At 55.1% G+C, this 21,281-nt stretch overlaps 1 protein-coding gene across 3 annotated transcripts in view; it reads left to right on the forward strand.

Moving 5' to 3' along the window:
• Nucleotides 1–2,689: 2,689 nt before the first annotated feature.
• Bcl9l (BCL9 like) overlaps nt 2,690–21,281 on the forward strand; it is a 29,923-nt gene continuing 11,331 nt past the window's right edge. The window contains exons 1-3 of one of the 3 annotated variants that reach the window (XM_004667323.2): nt 2,690–3,140; nt 9,281–9,338; nt 20,127–20,228. In XM_004667323.2, coding sequence (XP_004667380.2) covers nt 20,203–20,228 — 26 coding nt within the window. In that variant the 5' untranslated portion in view covers nt 2,690–3,140; nt 9,281–9,338; nt 20,127–20,202. The remainder of the gene's footprint in view (nt 3,141–9,280; nt 9,339–20,126; nt 20,229–21,281) is intronic. The other 2 variants (XM_045144868.1, XM_045144867.1) reach the window with 2 other exon arrangements.

Here is a 21,281-nt window from a genome sequence, read left to right on the forward strand (position 1 = left end):
CAGGCAAGCGCTTAGCCGCTAAGCCATCTCTCCAGCCCCCTTTGACACTCTTAAGCCACTATTCACCCAAGTCTTACTATGAGCCCAGCCAGCACTTGAGTCAGCCTAGCAAGGGACAGAGACTAGAAGCCTTGATGTGGGTCCTCAGGAATCTTGTGGGGCCATCCAGACATGCTTACAGGAGATACCAGACTAAATGTCAGAGATCACTCAGGTAGATGGCACAGTGTGACAGTGGTCAAAAGAGAGGGTCACTGAGGCTAGAGTTATCTGGAGATCATCTGTGGGGAGAGGACAAAGGAAACATACCTTCTAGTGTCTTCTGACTGTTTCAGAGATGCTATGCATTCCAGGTGATGGGAGAATGGAATAGAGAGAGTTTCCTGGAACAAGGAGACTTGAACTCTAGTCTTGGCTTCACTACTTTTCTGTTGTGTAAGCCAAAGTAAGACCTTAGGTAATGCAGCCCTCAGATTCCTCATCTGTATAATGGAGCCATAACATCTTTCTAGCAGATTTGTAGTCATCATTGAGATAACAAGTGCAATGCTTTTTTCAAAGTGATTTACAATTTTTTCTTTTAATTGGAGCTGGGCATGGTGGCGCACGCCTTTAATCCCAGCACTTGGGAGGCAGAGGTAGGGGGATCTCATGAGTTCAAGGCCACCCTAAGACTACATAGTGAATTCCAGTTCAGCCTGGGCTAGAGTGTGGCTCTACTTCAAAAAACCAATTATATATATATTAGGCTGGAGAAATAGCTTAGTGATTAAGGTGCTTGCCTACAAAACCAAAGGACTCAGGTTGGATTCCCAGGACCCATGTAAGCCAGATGCACAAGGGGGCGCATGCATCTGAAGTTCCTTTGTAGTGCCTGGAGGCCCTGGCATGCCCATTCTCTGTCTCTCAAATAAAGAAAAATAGGACTGGAGAGATGGCTTAGTGGTTAAGCGCTTGCCTGTGAAGCCTAAGGACCCCAGTTCGAGGCTCGGTTCCCCAGGTCCCACGTTAGCCAGATGCACAAGGGGGCGCACGCGTCTGGAGTTTGGAAGCCCTGGCGCGCCCATTCTCTCTCTCTCCCTCTATCTGTCTTTCTCTCTGTGTCTGTCGCGCTCAAATAAATAAATAAAAAATAAAAAAAATATTAAAAAAAGAAAAAATAATTATTTAATTGCTTATTTGAGATTGAAAGATGCAGATGGAGTGAGAGAGAATGGGTGCATCAGAGCCCCATTCTTTGTCTCTCTCTCTCTCTCTCTCTCTCTCTCAAAGAAAAATAAAATTATTTAATTGCTTATTTGAGAGAGATAGATGCAGATGGAGTGAGAGAGAATGGGTGCATCAGAGGCCCCAGCCATTGCAAATGAACTTCAAACACATGCGCCACCTTGTGCATCTGGCTTAAGTGAATCCCAAGGAACTGAACCTGGGTCCTTAGGCTTCGCAAACCAGTGCCTTAACCACTAAGCTATCTCTCCGGCCCTACAATTTATTTTTCAATGCTCTATTGTCCCATAGGGTGTTAAAGAGTTCATTTGAGAAGACAAAGGTTTCACTTTCACACACATTTTTTCTTTTCTCTTCTTCTTGTTCTTCTCCTTCACCTTCTTTTTTTTTTAAATTTTTTATTTATTTATTTGAGAGCGACAGACACAGAGAGAAAGACAGAGGGAGAGAGAGAGAATGGGCGCGCCAGGGCCTCCAGCCTCTGCAAACGAACTCCAGATGCGTGCGCCCCCTTGTGCATCTGGCTAATGTGGGACCTGGGGAACCAAGCCTCGAACCGGGGTCCTTAGGCTTCACAGGCAAGCGCTTAACCGCTAAGCCATCTCTCCAGCCCACCTTCTTCTTTTTTTGAGATAGGGTCTTGCTCTAGTCTAGGCTGACCTGGAATGCACTATATAGTGTTAGGGTGGCCTCAAACTCATGACGATCCTCCTACCTCTGCCTCTCGAGTGCTGGGATTAAACACACACATTTTCCTACGCACTAACTTTGCGCTGCTGAAGATTTAGTTGAAAACCTTCAGTCTACACCCTCAAGGACCTCACGGTTTACCAGGAGATGAATGAGAGATGCTCAGTGCATAATGGATGTGGGTGGATACAATGAAGAGGGGAGCCAGTATTGTGTATATGTCCAGGCAACTCCCACTCTTTCCAATCCACGCAGATAGAAGGGGTAGGTTTGTCGAGCTTCTCCTAGTCTGGGATGCTCGTGGTGCCTGTCCTTCCCAGTCCTCGGGAATCCGTAGAGAAGGATAGAAGATCCCTTCCCCGCCCCAGGCCAACCTGCCTCATGCTTAGCCGGCTGGGCGCCTTACCGAGTCAGACCACTGGGAGGCTGGCGGAGCCCGGGTTGGGCGAGGAGTCGAGCGAGATGGGGGAGCTCTTATTTTGACAGGGGCCTCTCCGGGCTCTGGTATGAAGGCAGAAGGAGGCAGCCAGCGAGCCCCGATGCTTATTCAGGCTGGGGAGCGGAGCCGAGCGGAGGGGCGCGCGCGGCTCCGGCGGTGCTCGGGAGCCCGGGGAGGCGGCGGCGTGCGGCGAAGCCAGTGGCCGGACATGCCCCGGAGCCGGGGCCGCTTGCCCACCGCCGCCGCCGCTGGGAGCCAGCCGGCCGGACGCCCGCACGCCGGGGTCCCCTGGCGTCGCGCCGCCTGGGGGCTGCGACCCGGACCTTCGGCGTCCGACCAACAATAAGCGTCTCGACAGCCCCCTCCCCGGCCCGCGCCCGCCGTCCCCGCGGGCTTCGGGGAAAGTGAAAGGAGGAGGCGAAGGAAGGAAGGAAGGAAGGGAGGAGGAGGAGGAGGAGGAGCAGAATCGGAGCCGAGAGGTTCGGGGCCAAGACCCCAGCCCCGAGCTCCGGCCCGGGCGGGTGTGCTAGGTGTCCCTCCCGGCATCTACGACCATGCTCCGCGGTGGGGAGGCAGGAACCCAGGCACCCGAGGATTCCCGGATACCTGCTCCCTGGCCGGGCTGGTGTTGAGATCTAAGGCACCTAGGATCAAAAGAGCACCCGCCTGCCCGCCCTCTCCGCACCTCCACTGTCCAGCCGGAGGATCCCAATCCACCCACCGAACCTGACCTGGTCATGGCGTCCATCTCCGGCCTGGCGTGAGGACCCCCGACCCGCGCAAGGTGAGGGGTGGGCCGAGGGAGAGGGTGAAAGTCATGCCAGACCGGCTGGAGCGCGGGGAGGGAGGTCAGTTGGAATTGGGGAGGGGACGCACAGTCTGATTGTCTCTTGCCCTCTGGCATGTATCCTAGGCTGTTTAGGGGTCGGGGGACGCCCCCAGGGTCAATGGAGGATACTCTTAGGCCCCCAATCAGGTTGGCAGACTCAGGGCACGAGAAGAATTGCTTAAGGGCAGTGGGGGGACCCTGCCACCCCAGCGCTGAGAACAAGGCCGGCCTTGGGCCAGCTGGAGCAGGGATCCCTGCCCTGGGGGCTTCTGGGAGATGTAGTCCCCCTCCCAGGCTCTCCAACCCCGTGGATCCCAGCACCTCAGCACACCTCCCTAGACTAATGGGAACCTCCAGAAGGAGGTGAGTCTGGGGACTAGGGAGAGCTGGGGTCATCCTTTGCCCTGAGGCACTGCCTTTGAGCTGCAGGAGCCCAGCCTGAAGGAGCCTTCCCTGCCAAGGATTCTGAGTGGTGTGGGCTTGGCTGGGGGTGGGGCAGTCGCACAGTTCCTTGGAGATGTCCCTGTACTGCCAAGGGGAGGTGGCCCCTGCCTTGCTCCGTAGGAGCCCTTGGGGGAGGAATGTGAGGCCTTCTGGCTGAGGTATGTCCTACCCCAGGGCTGTTGGAATTTGTTTTCAGGAGATAGCTCTAGCCTCCTCCTGTCTCTCTTGGGGCCTAAGAAAGAGAATGTCTCTTAAAGTCTGGGAGTCTGGAGTGTGTCTCTGTGGAGCAAGGGAGCAAGGATCAACTTCTGTCTGTCTGTCCAGCTTCCTTCCTTCCGGGTTTTTCTGATACCTCCTTCCTCCCTCCCCCTTTCTGTCTGTCTGCAGCTTGGGGTATGTGTTCCTGTGTGTGTCTGGGGGACCTCTGCAGCAGGAGTAAAAGTGTTATTCTGAGAGAAAGGAGCTGAGCATGTGTCAGAGCCCTGGGAAAGGGGTTCTGTGGCCCCCTTGATCGTTTGCCTTCCTTCTTTCCTCCCACTGTACTCCTCCGTGGGCTTCTGCTTTCCTTGGGAATGTATTGTATCAGTTATAACCCTACATAGACCAACGCTTGCACTCTCCTTCTCCACCCCCTCTCCTCAGCCTTTCCTGGAAGCAGCCACTTCCTGGGGTAGGGGTTCCTCTGCCCCCAGCATGGGCTTGGCTGCCTTTCTGGTCACCATGATTTCATGGCCCCAGGAGAAGAGCACGCTCCCGGTGTCAGCCCTGAGGGCCAGGTCAGGGTGAGAATGCAAGAGGAAGGTGAGGAGCAGGGAGGGAAGCAGGAACCTAGTACCTGGAGGGAAGGTGCTATCTTCCTCGGGGGATCAACCCATCCACCTCCTTGGAAGGCCAGGGTTCTGGCCACCTCCCTCTGCTGAGGTGGGAGGGGGCTGTTTGCTAAACAGTGCTGCTTTTGCTTGGGATGGGATAGAGCTTATGTTGAGAATGCTGCTGGTGAGGGGTAACATACCTAAATTTTGTGTCTAGAGCGATCCTGGTGTCCCTAGCTAGCAGAGGCCCTGTGGCTGGAGATGGGTTTAGGAGGTACAGATGGAGGCTCAGAATGAGTCTCTAATTACGAGGATGTAGAGTCTTGAGGAGGGAGCAGCTATGATAAGGATTTAGAGAAGAGCTGGTGGTTCATAGGAATCTGGGGTCTGTGCACAGGTGCTAGGTTGGGACCTAGTGCTAACTAACTCCTGGTACCTGGTTTAATGCAGGAGCCTTAGGTTGGGGGATCAGCTTCTACAGTCAGGCAAGGTAGTAGCCTGTGAGAAGAGACCTAGAGGGTAGCAGTGTGAGTTCAGCAAGGGCTGGAATGCCAGGCACCCGCTTTAGATTAAAGGAGATGCTGTGCAAAGAGGGGCTGCCTGCCTTTGAGGGAAGTGGCTGGGATGGAGCTCCAGGAGCCCCTGCATGGGGTGGAAGGAAAGCCCTGGCAGCCTTGAAGGTGGCAGCAGCTCCGGCCTAAGTAGAGGGAGTCAGTAGTCACTTAGCTTTGCAGCCTCCCCTCCGGAGAGTCTTAAGACTAGGAGCCTGTGGCTCTGCCTCGGGCTGGGGTTCTGTCCCAGTGCCCTGGGGGCAGCTTTAGGGAGCCTGAGTATCTGTATCCAATCTTCCAGGATCAAAGGGGGCCGCAAGGAGAGGAGGTGGGGTGGCGGCGGTTTGGGATTCTTGGTGTCCTGATGCTGTGTTCGCTCTTCCTGGGCTGCTTCATTGTGAGGTTTCTCAAGAGCCTGGGCACCCAAGGATGACAGGGCAATGGCTTCACTTGCTTCTTTGTACCAGAGCCGTGGGCACTGCCCGGGTGCTGACCTGGGGGGAGGAGACGGAGGGGGATGGCACCGTGGGAAAGTGGGCAGCCGTGGGAGCAAAGCGGCACAGGCTGGGTGCCGCGGGCAGGGAGCCTCTGCCAGGCCCGCTCTCCCTGGGGTGGGGCTGGCAGTTCCAGGGACTGGCTCAACCTGTTGAGCACCTGGCTGCCGTAGCTTGGCATCTGTGCCCCTGCCTGCCAGCCTCAACAGCTGCCCACCCAAAGTCACACTGTGGGCACTGCCTCCTGGCGGCCTGGGAAAGAGGCTCTCAGATTGGCCCAAAGGGTCTGCCAGGGCCGGATTATTAAGTTTCCCCAAGTCTGGACCAGAGCTGGGGCTGGAGGGCTGGCAGCCTGGGCCCGAAGCTGAGGGGCTAGGTGAAGAAGGCCACAGCCCTTAGGGTCCTGAGCTGCTGGCTGCATGTCACTTGGATGGGTAGTCCTGAAGGCAGCCTGGAGTTACAGCCTGGAATTTCCTCTGCTGGGTGCCAGGGCCGGGCCTCCAGAGCCCCACCCCCAGCCTGGCCTGACCTCCCTCCCTCCCTCCTTCCCTCCCTCCCTCAGTGAGCTCTGCTGACTTTCTCTAGTGGTGGGGGAGGGGCGGTTCTGACCATGGGAAGGGTGACTTTCTGGGTGTGGGGGTAGGTTACACCGTCTCTGTCTCCTTTGCACCCTTGCAGGGAGATGGTCTCTCAGCTCTGAGGGTGGAAAAGGCTGTAGTCCACATTCTGTCCCCCTTCTCAGTCTCTGTTGTCCAACTGGGTAGTGATGCAGGGTGCTGCTCTGGAGGGGAGGAGGCTGGCACCTTGGCCCATGAGTGTGTAAGGGGGTAGGTTCCTCCTTACTCTCAGGCCTGAGGGAGAGCCAAGGCCTCTCTTGGCCTTCTCAATTTTCCTGTCAGTGGCAAAAGCCAACAGAGGCCTCTCCTTTGCCTCCTGTCCAGCAAGCAGGGCCTCCCTGCTTGGTTATGGGCTGGCTGACCCTCCTACTTTTGTATCTTTTTCTGGGGCTCCCTTCTCCACCCAGTGGGATCCATCTTCTCTTCTCCTTGGGCTGCTATCCCCAGTTTGGCTTGCGTTTCCCTCCCCCCTGCTCCCCCCCCCCAGCCTCAACTGGGAATGGCTCTGAATCCAGCATTTCCAGCATTTCGAAACCAGGTTTGTTTTGAAATCCCTGGGTTCTTCTCCACCCCCCTCTGACTCCCCTCCCCACGAGCAACTCAGACACTGTCCTCTAATCTGACTTCAACTGCTTCATGCGCTGCGCTGTAACGTGCTGTGTTTGAGTTTGTGTTTCTAGCACATGGCCGCGTTCTGTTTTGCGGGCGTGTGGCTCTGTGTGTACCAGAGTGGGTGTATCTCTGGGCAGTTCCAATGTGACTGGCTATTTCCTGAGCTCTCTCGGATTGTCTCTGAAGCCGCCAATCTCTTACGGGTCTGAAGGAGACTATGGAGCTATTTTTAGGAGGTACCTTGAAAGTACATCTGCTTCTCTCTCAGTTGTGTGTATCTGAGGATATTTTTGAGGTATGTGTCTTTGTGTATGTGTGTGTGTATGTGTATGCACGCACATGTATGTGCTTTGCATCTCTTCCACCTCCTCCTCCTCCTCCCTGGGAACATGTCTGGGGTGTGTAGTCACAGGTCTCCTGCAGCTCCCTGGGACGTGGAGTCCTCTGCCCTTTGATAGGGAGGTTTCCTGGAGCGAGGCCAAGGCTTCTGGCAACTCTGAGGTCCTTGGAGAGAGAGTGGAGGAGTGGGAAGACAACATTGGGATAAACTGTCCCTGGGCCTGCCCTCTCCAACCCCCAAATTCATAGATACCCACTCAGTATCTCCAGCCCCCCTTCTGTGGAGGGGCATCTAAAGGAATGTGATCCTCCTACTCCTGGGGTCACTTGCGTCATTGGGGACCTAGAACAACCATTCACAATTTACCTGTGGTTTGGTTGGTAGATTTAAGATCAGAAAACTTGACTTTTGTAGTTAGGATTGAATGACCAAACAAACTGGAATTATAATCCTGAGCAGGAGGCAGAGAGGAGCCTGGGATTCAGGCATTTGGGGTGGGGCTAGTAGTGTTTTCTTTTTTGTTGTTGTTGTTTATTTTGTTTTTGTTTTTCCGAGGTGGAGTCTCTCTCTAGCCCAGGCTGACCTGGAATTCACTAGGTGGTCTCAGGATGGCCTTGAACTCACAGTGATCCTCCTACCTCTGCCTCTCAAATTGCTGAGATTAAATGTGTGCACACTGGCTTTTTTTTCTTCTTTTAAGCTTATTTGATATTTGAACTCTTTAAGTTTCTATTTTCCCAGACCACCCCTCCCTTTTTATTTTAGGCTGGGTCTCACTCTAGCTGGCAGGGAAGTCCTTGATGCCCAATCTCACTCCCTCCCACTGCAGTTAGGGTTCTGCAAGAGTGGAGATTCTGAGTGCTTTGCTTTTGTTGCTTTTGGTTAAAGCCTGGTAGTAAAAACAGATTTGTCATGATGGGCTACAGACACCTGCAAGCCCTGATTTCTTGCTGGGACTCAGTTTCCCATCCAGGAATCTCAGGCTATATCCTAAGGCTTTCCTTTGGAAGTACATGTAGAAGCCAGTGAGAAGGAAGAGGGCCAGGTAGAGACCTTGTATGAGGCCATGGCCTATGGAGACAGTGGCAGAAGATATGCATAAGATAGGCTGTGTCTTTTTCCCCTTCCTCCTGGCTTCTGGTCCCTGGTGCAGTAGGAGGAAGGGAGGGGTAGAGGCACACATTGGTACAGTGCTTGGTGACCCAGCAAGGGGAGGGCCTTGGCAAGGAATTTTCAGTTGTTTCTCAATATCTGTTTCTGAGACACGCACACGCATGTCACTGTAGACACCTCCAGGAGAGGAGCCCAGAAAAGTCACTCAGGTGGTGGGAGGGCAGGGTGGTGCCAGATGGGGCCATGTGGAGGCAATCACATTGTGGTGGTGTCAGGGCTGCCTCACCCTTAACACTGGAAGCTGAGGACAGCCCAGGTCCCCTCCCAACAACAATGTCCTGGGGCCGCCAGAGCAACACAGGCTGCAGAGGGTTAAGTCTGGTTGGCAGGGACACCCCCCCACCCCAGTGCAGGGAGAGAGAGGGAGGGGTGGTTAGCAGCTTGCTCTAGTTGGCGTCTCTCCCAGAATTCTTCGGAAAAGAACTCCCCTTTGACCCCCAGTACAAACTGAGCCCAGCCACTAGCCTCCCTCCCTCCTGCTGTGGGAGCTTCACCCAGTCCTCGCTACTGAACTGCTAACCCTCTGTCACCCCAGGCCCTCCCACCCAGACCAGGTCCCCAGGACTTTGTGTCTTCAGGGGACCAGGGCTGTGGCCAAGGAGACTACACAGTGATATATAGGCACCTAGGAGCTTTTCCTTGTCATGAGATAACCTGGGGGAGGGGGTGACTGGTGCTGGAAGCTGGGGTCCTTGGGCCTCCCCCACCCTTCCCCCCAAGTCCTCAGGCCTGGTCGTGGGAGTCCTGTACTCCTCTCTCTCCCTGTGGGGCCAAACTCTCAGGGAGTTCTGAGGTCTTCCAGTGCCTTCTCTCTGCTTCCAGGACTGGGAGGGGGAGTGGCTGGGGGCAGCTGGGTCAAGCCTGGCTCCCCGCCAGTCCACAGAAGTCCTGCTTGGGGAGGGGGATGTCTGAGTAGCTCGGAGACTTCCCGGAGCTGTCCGTTGTGTGTGTATACATATTTCTAGGGGTGGGGGTCTGGGACTGGGCTTCTGGGAGGAGTAGGGGCCCAGATTGTTGGTATGGGACTTCTAGCTGTGACCCTCTCTCCACAGGGAGCCCCCATCCCAGATCACATCCCTGAGCCTGAGCCGGGCACACGTTGCTGCGGAGGTGAGCGTGTTCGTGTGCGGGCGTGTCCTTTTTGGCATCCTCATCCCTGTCCCTGTCCCTGTCCACAGCAGCCACATCATCCTGGCTTAGTCTTCTGCTCGGCTTTGCGTTTTTTGAGCTCCTTCTCCTGGCTTTCTGCCCCAACTTCTCCTTGCACTACCCTCCCCCAAGTGGAGGGAGGCCTTCTCTGGCTCTGGGTGGCCAAATAGCCTTCAACTTAGAACCTTGCAGGAAGTGGGGGTGGGGCTGGGACAGGAAGGGTTAAAGTTGAGTGCCAGTGAAAGTTCCAGGCCCTTGGCTGTCTTTTTCCCTCCTGGGAGGTGGAGAGAACCAGAACCCCGTCAACCTGGACTGCAAGGTAGATTTCCTGGGCATCCCAATTACTTGCTGCGGCTGGCTGGCTTTGGCCTCTGCTGGTTCAGTCAAAGACGTTTTCTGCTGTAGTCCCACAGGGGCAGCAAACACACACACACACACACACACACACACACACACACACACACACAGAGAGAGAGAGAGAGAGAGAGAGAGAGAGAGAGGGAGGGAGGGAGGGAGGGAGGGAGGGAGGGGGGGAGGGAGAATGAACCTGGTCTCCCTCCCCTCCCTCCTTACTTAGCAACAACTCCCTGAATTCACAACAAATACTCCTGTGTGAGCTCCTGTTTGAGGAAAGCTGGAGGAAGTGCTTGCTGGGAGGAGGGGCCTCTTTCTCCTGGACTGTCTTCAGGAGGGGAGCTTCTTCACCTAACCCGCCTCTACTTTCCCTGCTGGAGGCCACCCTTCTTCAGGGAGGAAGTGAAGAAAAGTGGGGAGCAGAGGGCAGGTGTGGCTGAGTGGTGGGTGGGTGGGAAGAAGGGCTTGGACTCTTAACACAACCTGGAGAGTCCCACTTAACCTTTGACCCCCCCTCACCTGGGGTTTGAGTGGGGAGGGGGGGGTAGGACATCTCTCAGCAGGGGTCCTGCGCTGTTTGTCCTGAGACTTGTCTGACTGTTAGGGACCTGGATAAGTGAGGAGGTAATGGATTGGGGGTGGGCGGGGCTGGGGGAGGCCCTAGAACTTTGCTCTCTTCAGAGTTCAGGCCTGGTGGCACCTGTGTGCAATGGGCTGGGGACTGAATCCTTTGATCTCCTCAGGCAGGAGCTGTGCTCTCCAGGGCAGGACCTGGTACCTAGCAAGAATGGAGGGGAGGGTGTGTGGGATGAGAGGGCAGAGGCTTGAAGGAATACTCATTCTGTCCTTGAAGGACTGATGCCATGAGATATGTGCTCAGTGCCATGGCTAAGAAGCCAACTGTTGGAATGTCCTGTTTCAAATCCTGGTCTAATCATGGGCTATGTCTTAGGCACTTAACTTTTCTTACTTATAAAGGGGGGTGGATAATAACAGTGCCTTCTAAGCCAGGTGTGGTGGTACCCACCTGTAATTCAATACTTGGAAAGCAGAGGCAGGAAGATTACCTTGTTTGAGGTCATCCTGGGCTACAGAGTGAGACCCAGTATAAAAGAAAAACCCTAGGGCTGGAGAGATGGCTTAGTGGTTAAGCGCTTGCCTGTGAAGCCTAAGGACCCCAATTCGAGGTTCGATTCTCCAGGACACACGTTGGCCAGATGCACAAGGGGGCGCATGTATCTGGAGATCGTTTGCAGTGGTCGGAAGCTCTCGTGCGCCCATTCTGTCTATCTGCCTCCTTCTCTCTGTCTCTCTATCTGCCTCCTTCTCTCCCTCTGTCCCTTGTTTTCAAATAAATAAATAAAAAGAAACAAAAAGAAAAATAAAAGAAAAACCCTAGCTGGGCGTGGTGGTGCACGCCTTCAATCCCAGCACTCAGGAGGCAAAAATAGGAGGATTACATGAGTTGGAGGCCACCCTGAGATTACATAGTGAATTCCAGGTCAGCCTGGGCTAGAGTGAGACCCTACCTGGAGGAGGGGAGAAATAAAAACACAATATAAAAATGAATAAAAGGGCTGGAGAGATGGCTTAGTGGTTAAGCACTTGCCTGTGAAGCCTAAGGACCCCAGTTGCAGGCTCAATTCCCCAGGACCCATGTTAGCCAGATGCACAAGGTGGCAACCACATCTGGAGTTCTTTTGCAGTGGCTGGAGGCTCTGGCGCGCCCATTTTCTCTCTATATCTGCCTCTTTCTCTTTCTGTCGCTCTCAAAGAAATGAATAAAAATTTAAAAAGTTTAAATGAATAAAAGTGCTTTCTAGGGTTGAAGAGATGGCTTGGCAGTTAAACGCTTGCCTGTGAAGCCTAAGGACCCCAGTTCGAGGCTCCATTCCCCAGGACCCATGTAAGCCACATGCACAAGGGGGCGCACGCTTCTGGAGTTCGTTTGCAGTGGCTGGAGGCCCTGGCGTGCCCATTCTCTCTCTCAAATAAATAAATAAAAATTAAGAAAACAACTAAAACAAAAGTGCTTCCTAGGGCTAGGTGTGGTAGGAGCTTAACTGGAGTCAATTACTTTGACTCCAGGGGTTCAAGACCATCCTGAATAACAGACCTGTAATCCCAGCACTCTGGAAGCAGAAGCAGGGAGATCACCACACATTTAAGGCCAGCTTGGTTTTTTGTTTTTGTCTTTTTTTCTGTGGTAGGGTTTCACGTTAGCTCATGCTGACCTGGAATTCACTGTATTCTCTGGGTGGCCTGGAACTCACAGTGAGCCTCCTACCTCTGCCTCCTAAGTGCTGGGATTAAAGGTGTGCACCACCATGCCCGGCCTGCCAGCTTGGTTTTAATGAGTTTCAGATCAGCTAGGGCTGTATAGCTAGACCTTGACTCAAAAAAACAAACAAACAACAACAACAACAAAAAAAAAACAGCCGGGCGTGGTGGCGCACGCCTTTAATCCCAGCATTTGGGAGGCAAAGGTAGGAGGACCGCCGAGAGTTTGAGGCCACTCTGAGACTACATAGTGAATTCCAGGTCCGCCTGAGTCAGGAAAAACCAAAACAAACAAACAAAGAAAAAACAATAACAATAATAATGATGATGATAAAAATAAGAAGAAAACCTATTATCACAGTCCTATAATCCTAGTACTCTGGAGCTTAATGTAGGAGGGTCATTGTGAGTTCAAGTCCAGCCTAGGCTATAGCATGAGTTCAAGGTCACCCTGGACTAGAGGAAGACCTTGGAGATCTTGTCTCAAAAAAGAAAAAGGGCTGGAGGGATGGTTTGGTGGTTAAGGCATTTGCCTGGAAAGTCAAAGGACCCAGGTTCGATTCCCCAGGACCCACGTAAGCCATATGCACAAGGGGGGCACATGTATCTGGAGTTCATTTGCAGGGGCTGGAGGCTCTGACACACCCATTCTCTCTCTCTCTCTCTCTCTCTCTCTCTCTCTCTCTCTCCCCGTCTTTTTGTCAAATAAATAAATAAAAATAAAACATTTTTAAAAAGAACTTAAAAAATCCTTTAGCTGGTTATATAGCTCAATGTAGAAACACTAGTTTAGCATACTCGGGTCCCGTGGATTCCTTCCCCAGTACTAAAAACAAAGCTTCCCTCTCCCCCCAAGGTAGGTCTCACTCTAGCCCAGGCTAACCGGGCACTTAATGGCCTGGAATTTACAGAGGTCCTCCCGTCTCTGCTTCCCTATTGCTGGAATTAAAGGTGTGTGCCACTATACCTGGTCCCAAGACAAAGCTTTTTAGTAGGGTTGTTCTGAGAATTCAGTTGGATAATGCCTATGACAGGTTTGGGTAAATGCTTGACATGTTAGAGAGCCTCCTCTTTGTTATTAGGCAGAGCGTTTGTAGGACCTCTTTCCCGGGCCTTTGGTTCCCAGGAGGACTGATAGAAGGAGAGAGAGTAGGGATTGGTGGGACCCAACCCATCCAGCACTTTGGGCTCTTAGTTTGAGATACTTTTCCAGATAGATCATCTTGCTGCCTCAGTTTCTCTACTGTGCCAGATGACACCTTGTTTTCCAGAGAGCGGTGGGCCTGGAGTAGGACCTGTCCCTTCCTCCCCGATCTGTTAGAACTTACACTCTGGGCCCAGCCCTCCCTCCCCCAGGCTGTTTGCTTAGTTCAGCTTCAGTGCCCCTCCCACCATCCATCCCCTGCTGCTCTGTTCTTTCACTGGATTGAACAAGACATTCTGTCCTTAAATGGCTTCAGTGTCCACCTCCTCTCCTTCCTGGCCTAGAGGTCAGGGATCTTCCTGGACAAGCAACATGGCCCTATGGAGGTGGCAGCTGTTAGGGTTGCCTCAATTTGTAGGGTCCCTGCCTGGGCCTGTGAGATGTAGAGGAGCTGAGTTATAGCCATGTCTGGGAGCTCACAGATGGGGCGGTCAGGCAGAGGACATCCTAGTTCTGCTTTAGATCTGTGTGCCCTGTGATGGGGAGAATGCTAAAGGCCACTGGGTGACCAGGGCTTCCAAAGACCATGGGATGGGATTGGGGTGGGAGATGGGCTGGAGCTTGGAAACTTCTGGGTAGGAAGCCCTGGAGTAGACAACAGGTTTAGGGTGCCCCCAAGAAGAGAAGGTGCAGACAGCTGGTTGGGATGTGTTAGGAATTGAGATATGACAGAGTTGCCTAGGATAATAGGACTCCTGATCTGAGGCCTGTGCCCTCTCTGGCCTGGCACTAGGAAGGATGGGCCAGAGCCCCTTGCCTCTGCTCTTCACCTCCTTCTGGGACAGAGGGGAATATCACCTTCGCATGGGCTGAGGGGTGATGGTTTATTTGCTTGGGCCATCATGCCCCACTGTTGGGCTGGCTAGTTAGCCTGTGCCCAGCCTCTGGGCCTGTTCCTTGGGCAGGCTGGGGCTATTTTTGGGATCAGGCTGGGGCTCTGGGGCTGGTTTCAGATGTTCCAATGTGAACAGGAGAAAATGGGAACAGATGGCTGGAGGGTTCTGATCATCGGGTCCTGCTGGGAGCAGGTTATTTTTAGGGCCTTGTTAACTCTTTGGGGGCCACCCTGAGAGGTAGAGCCCTCTAGTTGAGAAGAGAATATGTCTTCTCCCTGGGCCTCCTACTTTCCATAACTGCTTATCCACTGTCCTTCCTCTCCCAAGCCTTCCACTCTTTAAAGAGGTCCATGGCAAGACAGTCTAGCTCCCTCTCAGCCCAACATTGCACGTACTGCCGAGGAGATCAGGCAGAGGTACCAGCTGGACAGGGTGCAGGCCACTATGGAAAGGAAGTCCCCCTGTACTTACTTCTTGGGTCTTTGAGACAGACCTGAGGCTAAAGAGAGTAGACAGCTGTTCTCTGGGTTAGAAAATGTCAAGGAGCCCGGGGAGTCCCAGAGACTTGCGAGCAGAGAGAACTGACTTCCCAAGGAGGGCAGAGGGAAGCATTAATATGATGCCCATGGGCTCTGCTTACCTGACATCTGCTGTCACCAAATGAATCCCCATGACATGTCCACATATTTGGGTTCCAGGGCAGGAGATTAAAAAAGGGACCATCAGGGCCAGAGGCAGTTAGTTGAGGGCTGGTAGTTCTTAGACACTTTGTAGGTAGTTTGCCGCTATTGTCTCACTTTGAAAAATTATCCTAATTTTGCTCATGAGCGAAATGAGGCTCAGAGGATGAAAGGGTGGACAAGGTCCCCTAGTTCAGAAGGGGCAGGATGTGATCAGCATCTGCCTGACTGCAAAGTAAATCTCATTCCCCTGCATCCCCATGCCCGTGGGGGTCCCAACTCCAGGTTGCTGTAGACACCAGAACCTCTTAGGGGAGAAGGTTTATGCAGTGGGTGTGGGAAAGAGGCTTGGGGGCAGGGGACCCTGCCTGTCACTGTTCTCCCAATCTCCTAAACCCTTCTTGCCTGAGGGTGCCAGGACTGACACTAGAAACCCTGTTTGGCCTTCCTGTCTGCCCTGCTGGAGGATCACAGGCATACATCCTGTCTCATCACCCCCACCCCACCCCCACCCAGCCCTGGCCTACGTGCCCCTGCTTCCTGGAGGGTCATGGTTGTCTGGATGTCAGCATAGGCAAAGTTCAGCCTTATAGGTGATGCCAATGCCAAGAGCTTGAGCCGGGCCGACAAGGTGAGGGGCTGGTGGATGTGCCTGCTTCTGGTTGTACCTGGGGGAGAGAGCAGAGCGAGGCAGGCCGGCTCTGGGTGAGGTCCCGCCTGCGGTGTGCCGGCCGTGCCAGCAGCCTGCCCTCACTCCACTCCTCCCACAATGGCCTCATTGTTCCCAGCAGCCAGGCAGTTTGGAGGAGGTTCCTCGGTTACCCCTACCCCCCCAAGTAGGGGCCAGATTAACCCCTTTGGGGACTAGGACCAAATGAAGGCCCCCCAGAAGCTGCCTTGCTCATCTCTCCCTGTTCTGGTCATCCTGGCTTGGGAAGCCACTTCCTATCCATGTATATCCAGCAACAAGCCACCTTCTGAGATCAGGGTCTCCCACAAGGGAACAGTAGCACCTGGACCCCTTCCTACCCCCCATTCTGGTACAGGTGCCAGGGGGCAGGAAGTGCCAGTGGGGTGGCGGGTGGAGACCAGATATATTTGGGCCGGTGGGGCTGATTCCAGCCACTACCGCCTGCTCTACTGGCTCCTGAGCTCCTTTCCTTCCTGTGAAACCAGAGCTGGGTTGGGCCTAGCTCAGGATTTCGGTGGATTTAAAGAGGCAGCACCACCTCTGCCAGCCTGGCTTCCTCTCCCCCTCCCCAGGTAGGGTCCGGGTCTTAGAGAAGGCTGAAGAGCTCTGAGCTCCTCCCTTGCCCCGGGCTAACCCCTGGCCCTGGCCTTTGTCGGGGTACCAGGCTTTTGGCTCTCCTCTCTTGCAGAGCTTTGGGCGGGTGGGGTGGGCGGGGGTGGGCTGTGGTTTCCTGTGTTGGCTGTTTGTGGCTGGTCCAGAGTGCCCGCCGCCTGCCTGGGCTTCCTGCCCTGTCTTGTTTCCTTGTGCCCCCCGCCTCTCCCTACCCCTCTGCCCAGGGGAGGGAGCAGTCAGGGATTGGGCAGAAGTCTTTTGGGGGCACCCCACTGCCAGGGTATGATTGCTTTCTGAGGTTGGGCCTCACTGGTAATGGCTGAAGGAGCCAAGAGAAGTGAGGTGAAGTAAGGCCTGCTCAGGCCATGCCACAGGCACCAGAGGGACAGTGATCAGCTGAACTGACCTCCTAGGCACCTTGATCAAAGATTCTAGACTGGAGAGATCTAGGATCAGGAGAGTTCATGGTCCTGCAGGATTGTGGTTGTTCGAGCTTACCCTGGTCTACAGGTGGGGTGGGGCTGGAAACTCCCAGGTGGAACGTCTAAAGCAAAAATGTTTGATTTGCATGGACTTTTTTGAGGGAGGGGTGTGGGGAGAGTTGCTAGGAACCAGAGCTAGGGGAAGCCCACCCCATCCCACCCCCAGCCTGGAAGTCCCCATCTAGAGGGTCCCAGAGTAACACCTTGGTCCTTGAGCAGACTTCCTGCTAGGCTCTGAATCCCTGACCTCCCCACCCGCTGAGTCACCACGTCAGGAAGAGGAAGTGACCTGAGTGGTAGAGAGGAGCTAAGAAGAATCAGGGACCCAGGAGAAAACTAGGGCCCTATGTGTGGGGACAAGGGCCTCCCCTGCCCCAGAACCTTTTCTTACTGTTCCTTGTTTTGTTTCTCTTTGTCTGTGTTGACTATTGAACATGGGATCTTGCACTTGTTAACAAAGAGCTCTACCACTGAACTATATGCCTGGCCATAGGATTTATTTTATTTTATTTTCTGAGATGGGGGTCTCATAACCCAGGATGGCCTGAAACTATGAAGCTCATACTGGTCTTGAATCCACACCAATCCTCCTGCTTTATCCTCCTGAATGCTGGGATTTATAGGCATAAGCCATCTGGTTTCCTTAAGGTGGCCATGAGCCGAGCAGTGGGAATGGTGGGCCTGGCCAGCTGGGCTGGTCAACCAAGCATAGGCTCCCAGCAAGAGACAGGTTGCCACTGTGTATGTGAGTGCCTGCCCAACGGGGGGGACAGTTGTGTTGAACAGAGTGGGTACAAAAATACCTGTAGGCTATAGGCACAGAGCCTGCCTTGTCTCCTTCCTCCAGTGGGGGAGTGCTCGTGAACCTTTACATTGCAGCCCACCATGATTTTATACAGTGGGAATAAATGACCAACGACTTAAAGCCTTGTTTGTTTTGAGACATTCACTATATAGCGCAGCCTGTACTGGAACGCATGATCTTTCTGCCTGAGGCAGCTGGACTCACAGGCCGTGCCCACCATGCCTGGCTGCAGCCTCTTTGTCTCAGCCACCTTGCCCCAGGCCCATTCTCTTGGGTTTGCTCCAGGCCTTTCACTCAGGTGACTTGCACCTGCTCCCTGTTTGTGAACATGTCACCTCCTCCCACCCTAAGAGAACTGTGTTCCCAGAGCTCCATCTTTTCCTTTCTTGCTGCATCTCCAGGGGCTCCTCCCCTCCTGGTGCTAGGAAAGCTTTCATTCATTGCTTAAAAATGGCCCTGCCTGCAATCAGCCTTCCTGCCTCCCAAGGCCAAGCCAAGGCTGAGCGTGTAGAGGAGAGGAGGGGTCTTGGACGTTGGGGCTGACCCCTGACGGGCAGACAGGAGGTGTGAGATGGTGGAGCCCTGACTCATCTGTGCTTGACTCAGCTTGCCCTGCGGCTGAGGGGGGGGGGACAGGGTGGAATCCTGGGGGGGCCAGGCTAGGAAGATTCTTCTGGCACTTCTGAGATTCACTGGGGCCACTGGAGAGGGCTCATTTCCTAACAGGTCCTTATTATCTAGGACCCCAATTTTTATACCCTTTTTTGTGGGGGAGGGAACAGGGTCTTGTTTTGTAGCTTAAGACTGGCATGGAACTCACTATGTAGCCAGACTGGCCTTAAACTTATGACCTTCCTTTCTTAGACTCTCAAGTGTTAATAACAAGTATGGGCCACAATGCCAAGGCTAGACCCTCAGTTTATGTAGTTTTAAACAGAAAAGTAGTAGGTGACCTTTGCCCTGTCCAGCCCCTAGGGGCTGAACTCTGGCTGGAATGTGGGAACCCTACCTACCTATTTGATACACAATCAGATGAGTAGTCATGGCTCCAAGGTGACACTGCAGCGCCTAGAATGGGGGCCCTGTCCCTGCGGATACTGTCATGCGACCCAAGGGCACACAGCTTCCTTTCCCAGACCTCAGTTTCCTTGTTGTCAAACTGAGTAGATAGTTTTGAGAACCAGACATGGACGAAGGTGAGAACCTGAGATGCATGTCCAACATAGGTCCCTGCCGAGTCCCAGGTGTCCCCAGTGACTCCTGCCGCCTCTGCTCTTACCTGGTTGTGATGCAGGAGGTGGGGGTGGCAGAGTGTAGCAGGCTAGGCCTGGACTTTGGAACCTTCCCCTGAGGAGCCTTCTTCCCCAGAGACAGAGCTGGAGTAGGAAAGACCAGTGTGCCTTGGAAATTAGTTAGGGTTGGACTCCTGGCAGGCAGGGTCGCCCTCACCCCGCCGTCCCAAAGCCTACCTAGCCTTCACCGCAGGAAACAGCTGAAGTACGCATGGGCGTGTCTGGCTGGACCTGCCAAAAGAGGACGCTCTGGGGCCCAAGACCCCTTCCATTTCTCTCCCCCACCTTTGACCAGGATAGACAGATGGGGGAGGGAAAGCAGAGCCGAGGGCAGTGAGATGAGGTATCCGTGTATCTTGTTGGTGTATCTATGACCCTCTGTGTGTGTTCTTTGTGACTCTCAAGTTCAACTTTCTATAGCTCCCTTGTGGCCGAGCCTCAGTCTTCTCATCTGTTCAATGAGTCGGCCACCTCCCACTCTGCCATAAGGCCGCCAGCCCGCCCGCCCGCCGGGGTGTCTGCCCGCCGCAGCTGCTTGGCGACTCCCGCTGGCCCGCGGAGCCCAGTCCCCCTGGCACACCTCCGCCCGCCCGCCCGCCCGCCTCTAGTTTCCTGGGCTCCGTGCGTGTCTTTGTCTCCCTGTCCACGTGTGAGCTGTGAGTGTGTGTGTGAGTCAGAGTTCGGGTGCTTATGGGTCTCGGAGCACCAGCCCCGCGGGCCCTGCCGCCGAGTCCAGCCCCGGGAGGACTGGTCCGTGTGTCCGTCCACGCTGCAGCCCCGTCCGCCCGCCCGCCTCCCGCTGCCTCGCTGGCTCTGTCGCTCGCTCGCTCGCTCGCTCTGCCTCTGCGCTCGGGCTCTGCCGGAGGGGGGGGTTCAGGGCGGGGGGAGGGGAGGCTCCTGCATTCTTGCGGTCGGGGAGGAATCTGAGCCAGCGTTACTGGTCTCCAGAAGAGCCCAGCTGCAGCCCCGGGGCCCCGCCAGGCCTCTCTCGCTGCCCGCCCGGGCCTGCCGGGATGGGCACGGGCTAGGCCTCGAGCTGGGGGCGGGGCGGGGCATGGCCCCCACCCTGGCCCCTTGGTGGCTGCAGCGCCTCGGGGCAGGGCGCAGCGCAGGGGCGGGGAGTGAGGGATTCCCGAGTGGAGTCGTGGGTGAGGGGCGTGTCAGGGAGCGGGAGTCCCCCCGTGGGCCAGAGCAGACCTCCGGCCGCCTCCTGCTCGCTCACCTTTGCGACCTAGCCTGTTAGTGAATTCTGTGTCTGCAGCCCTTGGGGGCCGGTTGGGGGGCTTGCTAGCTACAGACTGCAAGCTCCCTGAGGGCCAGACGCAGGGGAGGGATGGCGACAGAATTGGCCTCTAGCGGAGAGTAGAGCCCCAGTCTCGGTAGATTCCCCTTTCCAATCCTATCTTACCCTATCCAGTTCCTTAGACCCGGGGCTGTTGGGGCCGCCCTCCTACCCTCCCCCCGCACCCCCTCCCCAAGTCACAAGTTTTCTCTTTGGGGCTTGTTGCTGCAGTCCGTGCTCCAGTACCGAGTACCTGGCTGGGCCCTGGGCACGCACAGGGGCCGTAGCCCCACTGTGTGTGGGAGCCATGAGGATCCTGGCTAACAAGACAAGGTGTGTGGGTGTCGTGGAGGGAGGGATGTGTGTGGAGAGTGGGGAAGGGAAGGGCCCCTGGTGATGGGGCCAAGCTGTGATGGCTTGACGACCCCCCCCCCCAGGCACCTGGCTCCCAGGCCATCAGTGGGCTGAAGGGGGTAGAAACAGGATGGTCTGGCAGCCAGCCTAGCGCTTGGGCCCAGGGGGCTAAGGGGACTGGCAGCCAGCTCTGCCTGCTGCTTCTGGTCCCTTCTACCTCTTCCCTCCTAAAAACCGTTAGCGCAGACCCCCATCCACCCTAGTGTGAGGTGCAATGGCGCCCTCCGGCCAGGGTCTGGCTGGGGTAGGAGCTGGAGTGGGGGTGGTGCTTGCCTCCCTCCTCCTCTCCAGGAGAAGCGGGCAGACAGGGCCAGGCGGCAGCAGCAGGACAGCAGAGCTGAAATAAATCTGAGCTGGTGTGGAATGAGGGGGGATAAATATCCTCTCCCGTGATGTGATCTTTCCAGCGGCTATTAATAGGTCTCCGGGGAGGGGGAGGCAGCGGGGGGAGCGGGCTGGAGCTTAAAGGGCCCGCAGCCTAGGCTGCAGGAATCCTTGGCTTCCAAGCTGCACTCCAGTCTGCTTGACTTGCCCCTCCCCTCCCCCCTCCTGTTCCTGCCTGCCCGCCGGCCCTCGGCCCACCCTCTTCAGGCCTTCACCTCTGGCTCTAGGGAGCCGCCTGGACCCGTGGGTACCACTCTCAATTGTGCTTCCCCCTACTCCCCTAGGGAATAGGGCTGTGGCATAAGCAGTGACTCAAGTCCTGTGGCCCTTATATGCTAGTGTGTCAGACATGGGGTAGTTGAGGTTTAGGGCTTTGGAAGGAGTCAGAAGACAGCAAACCCTGGAAGAGAGGGCACTGGAAACTTGAGGTGCAAGAGAGGAAGAGTTGCCAGGACACTGGCTGACAGCTGGAGGATATGGGGACTGGGGGTGGGTGGATTTTGCCAACTCAAGGCCCTGTTTTCTGCTTGCATTAGTGGGGTCTGAGTGAGTGGAGAGGAGTGTTGCCTCATTTTTGTACCCCAAGGG

This window comes from Jaculus jaculus, chromosome 3, assembly GCF_020740685.1.
Source record: "Jaculus jaculus isolate mJacJac1 chromosome 3, mJacJac1.mat.Y.cur, whole genome shotgun sequence".
Lineage (NCBI taxonomy): Eukaryota > Metazoa > Chordata > Mammalia > Rodentia > Dipodidae > Jaculus > Jaculus jaculus.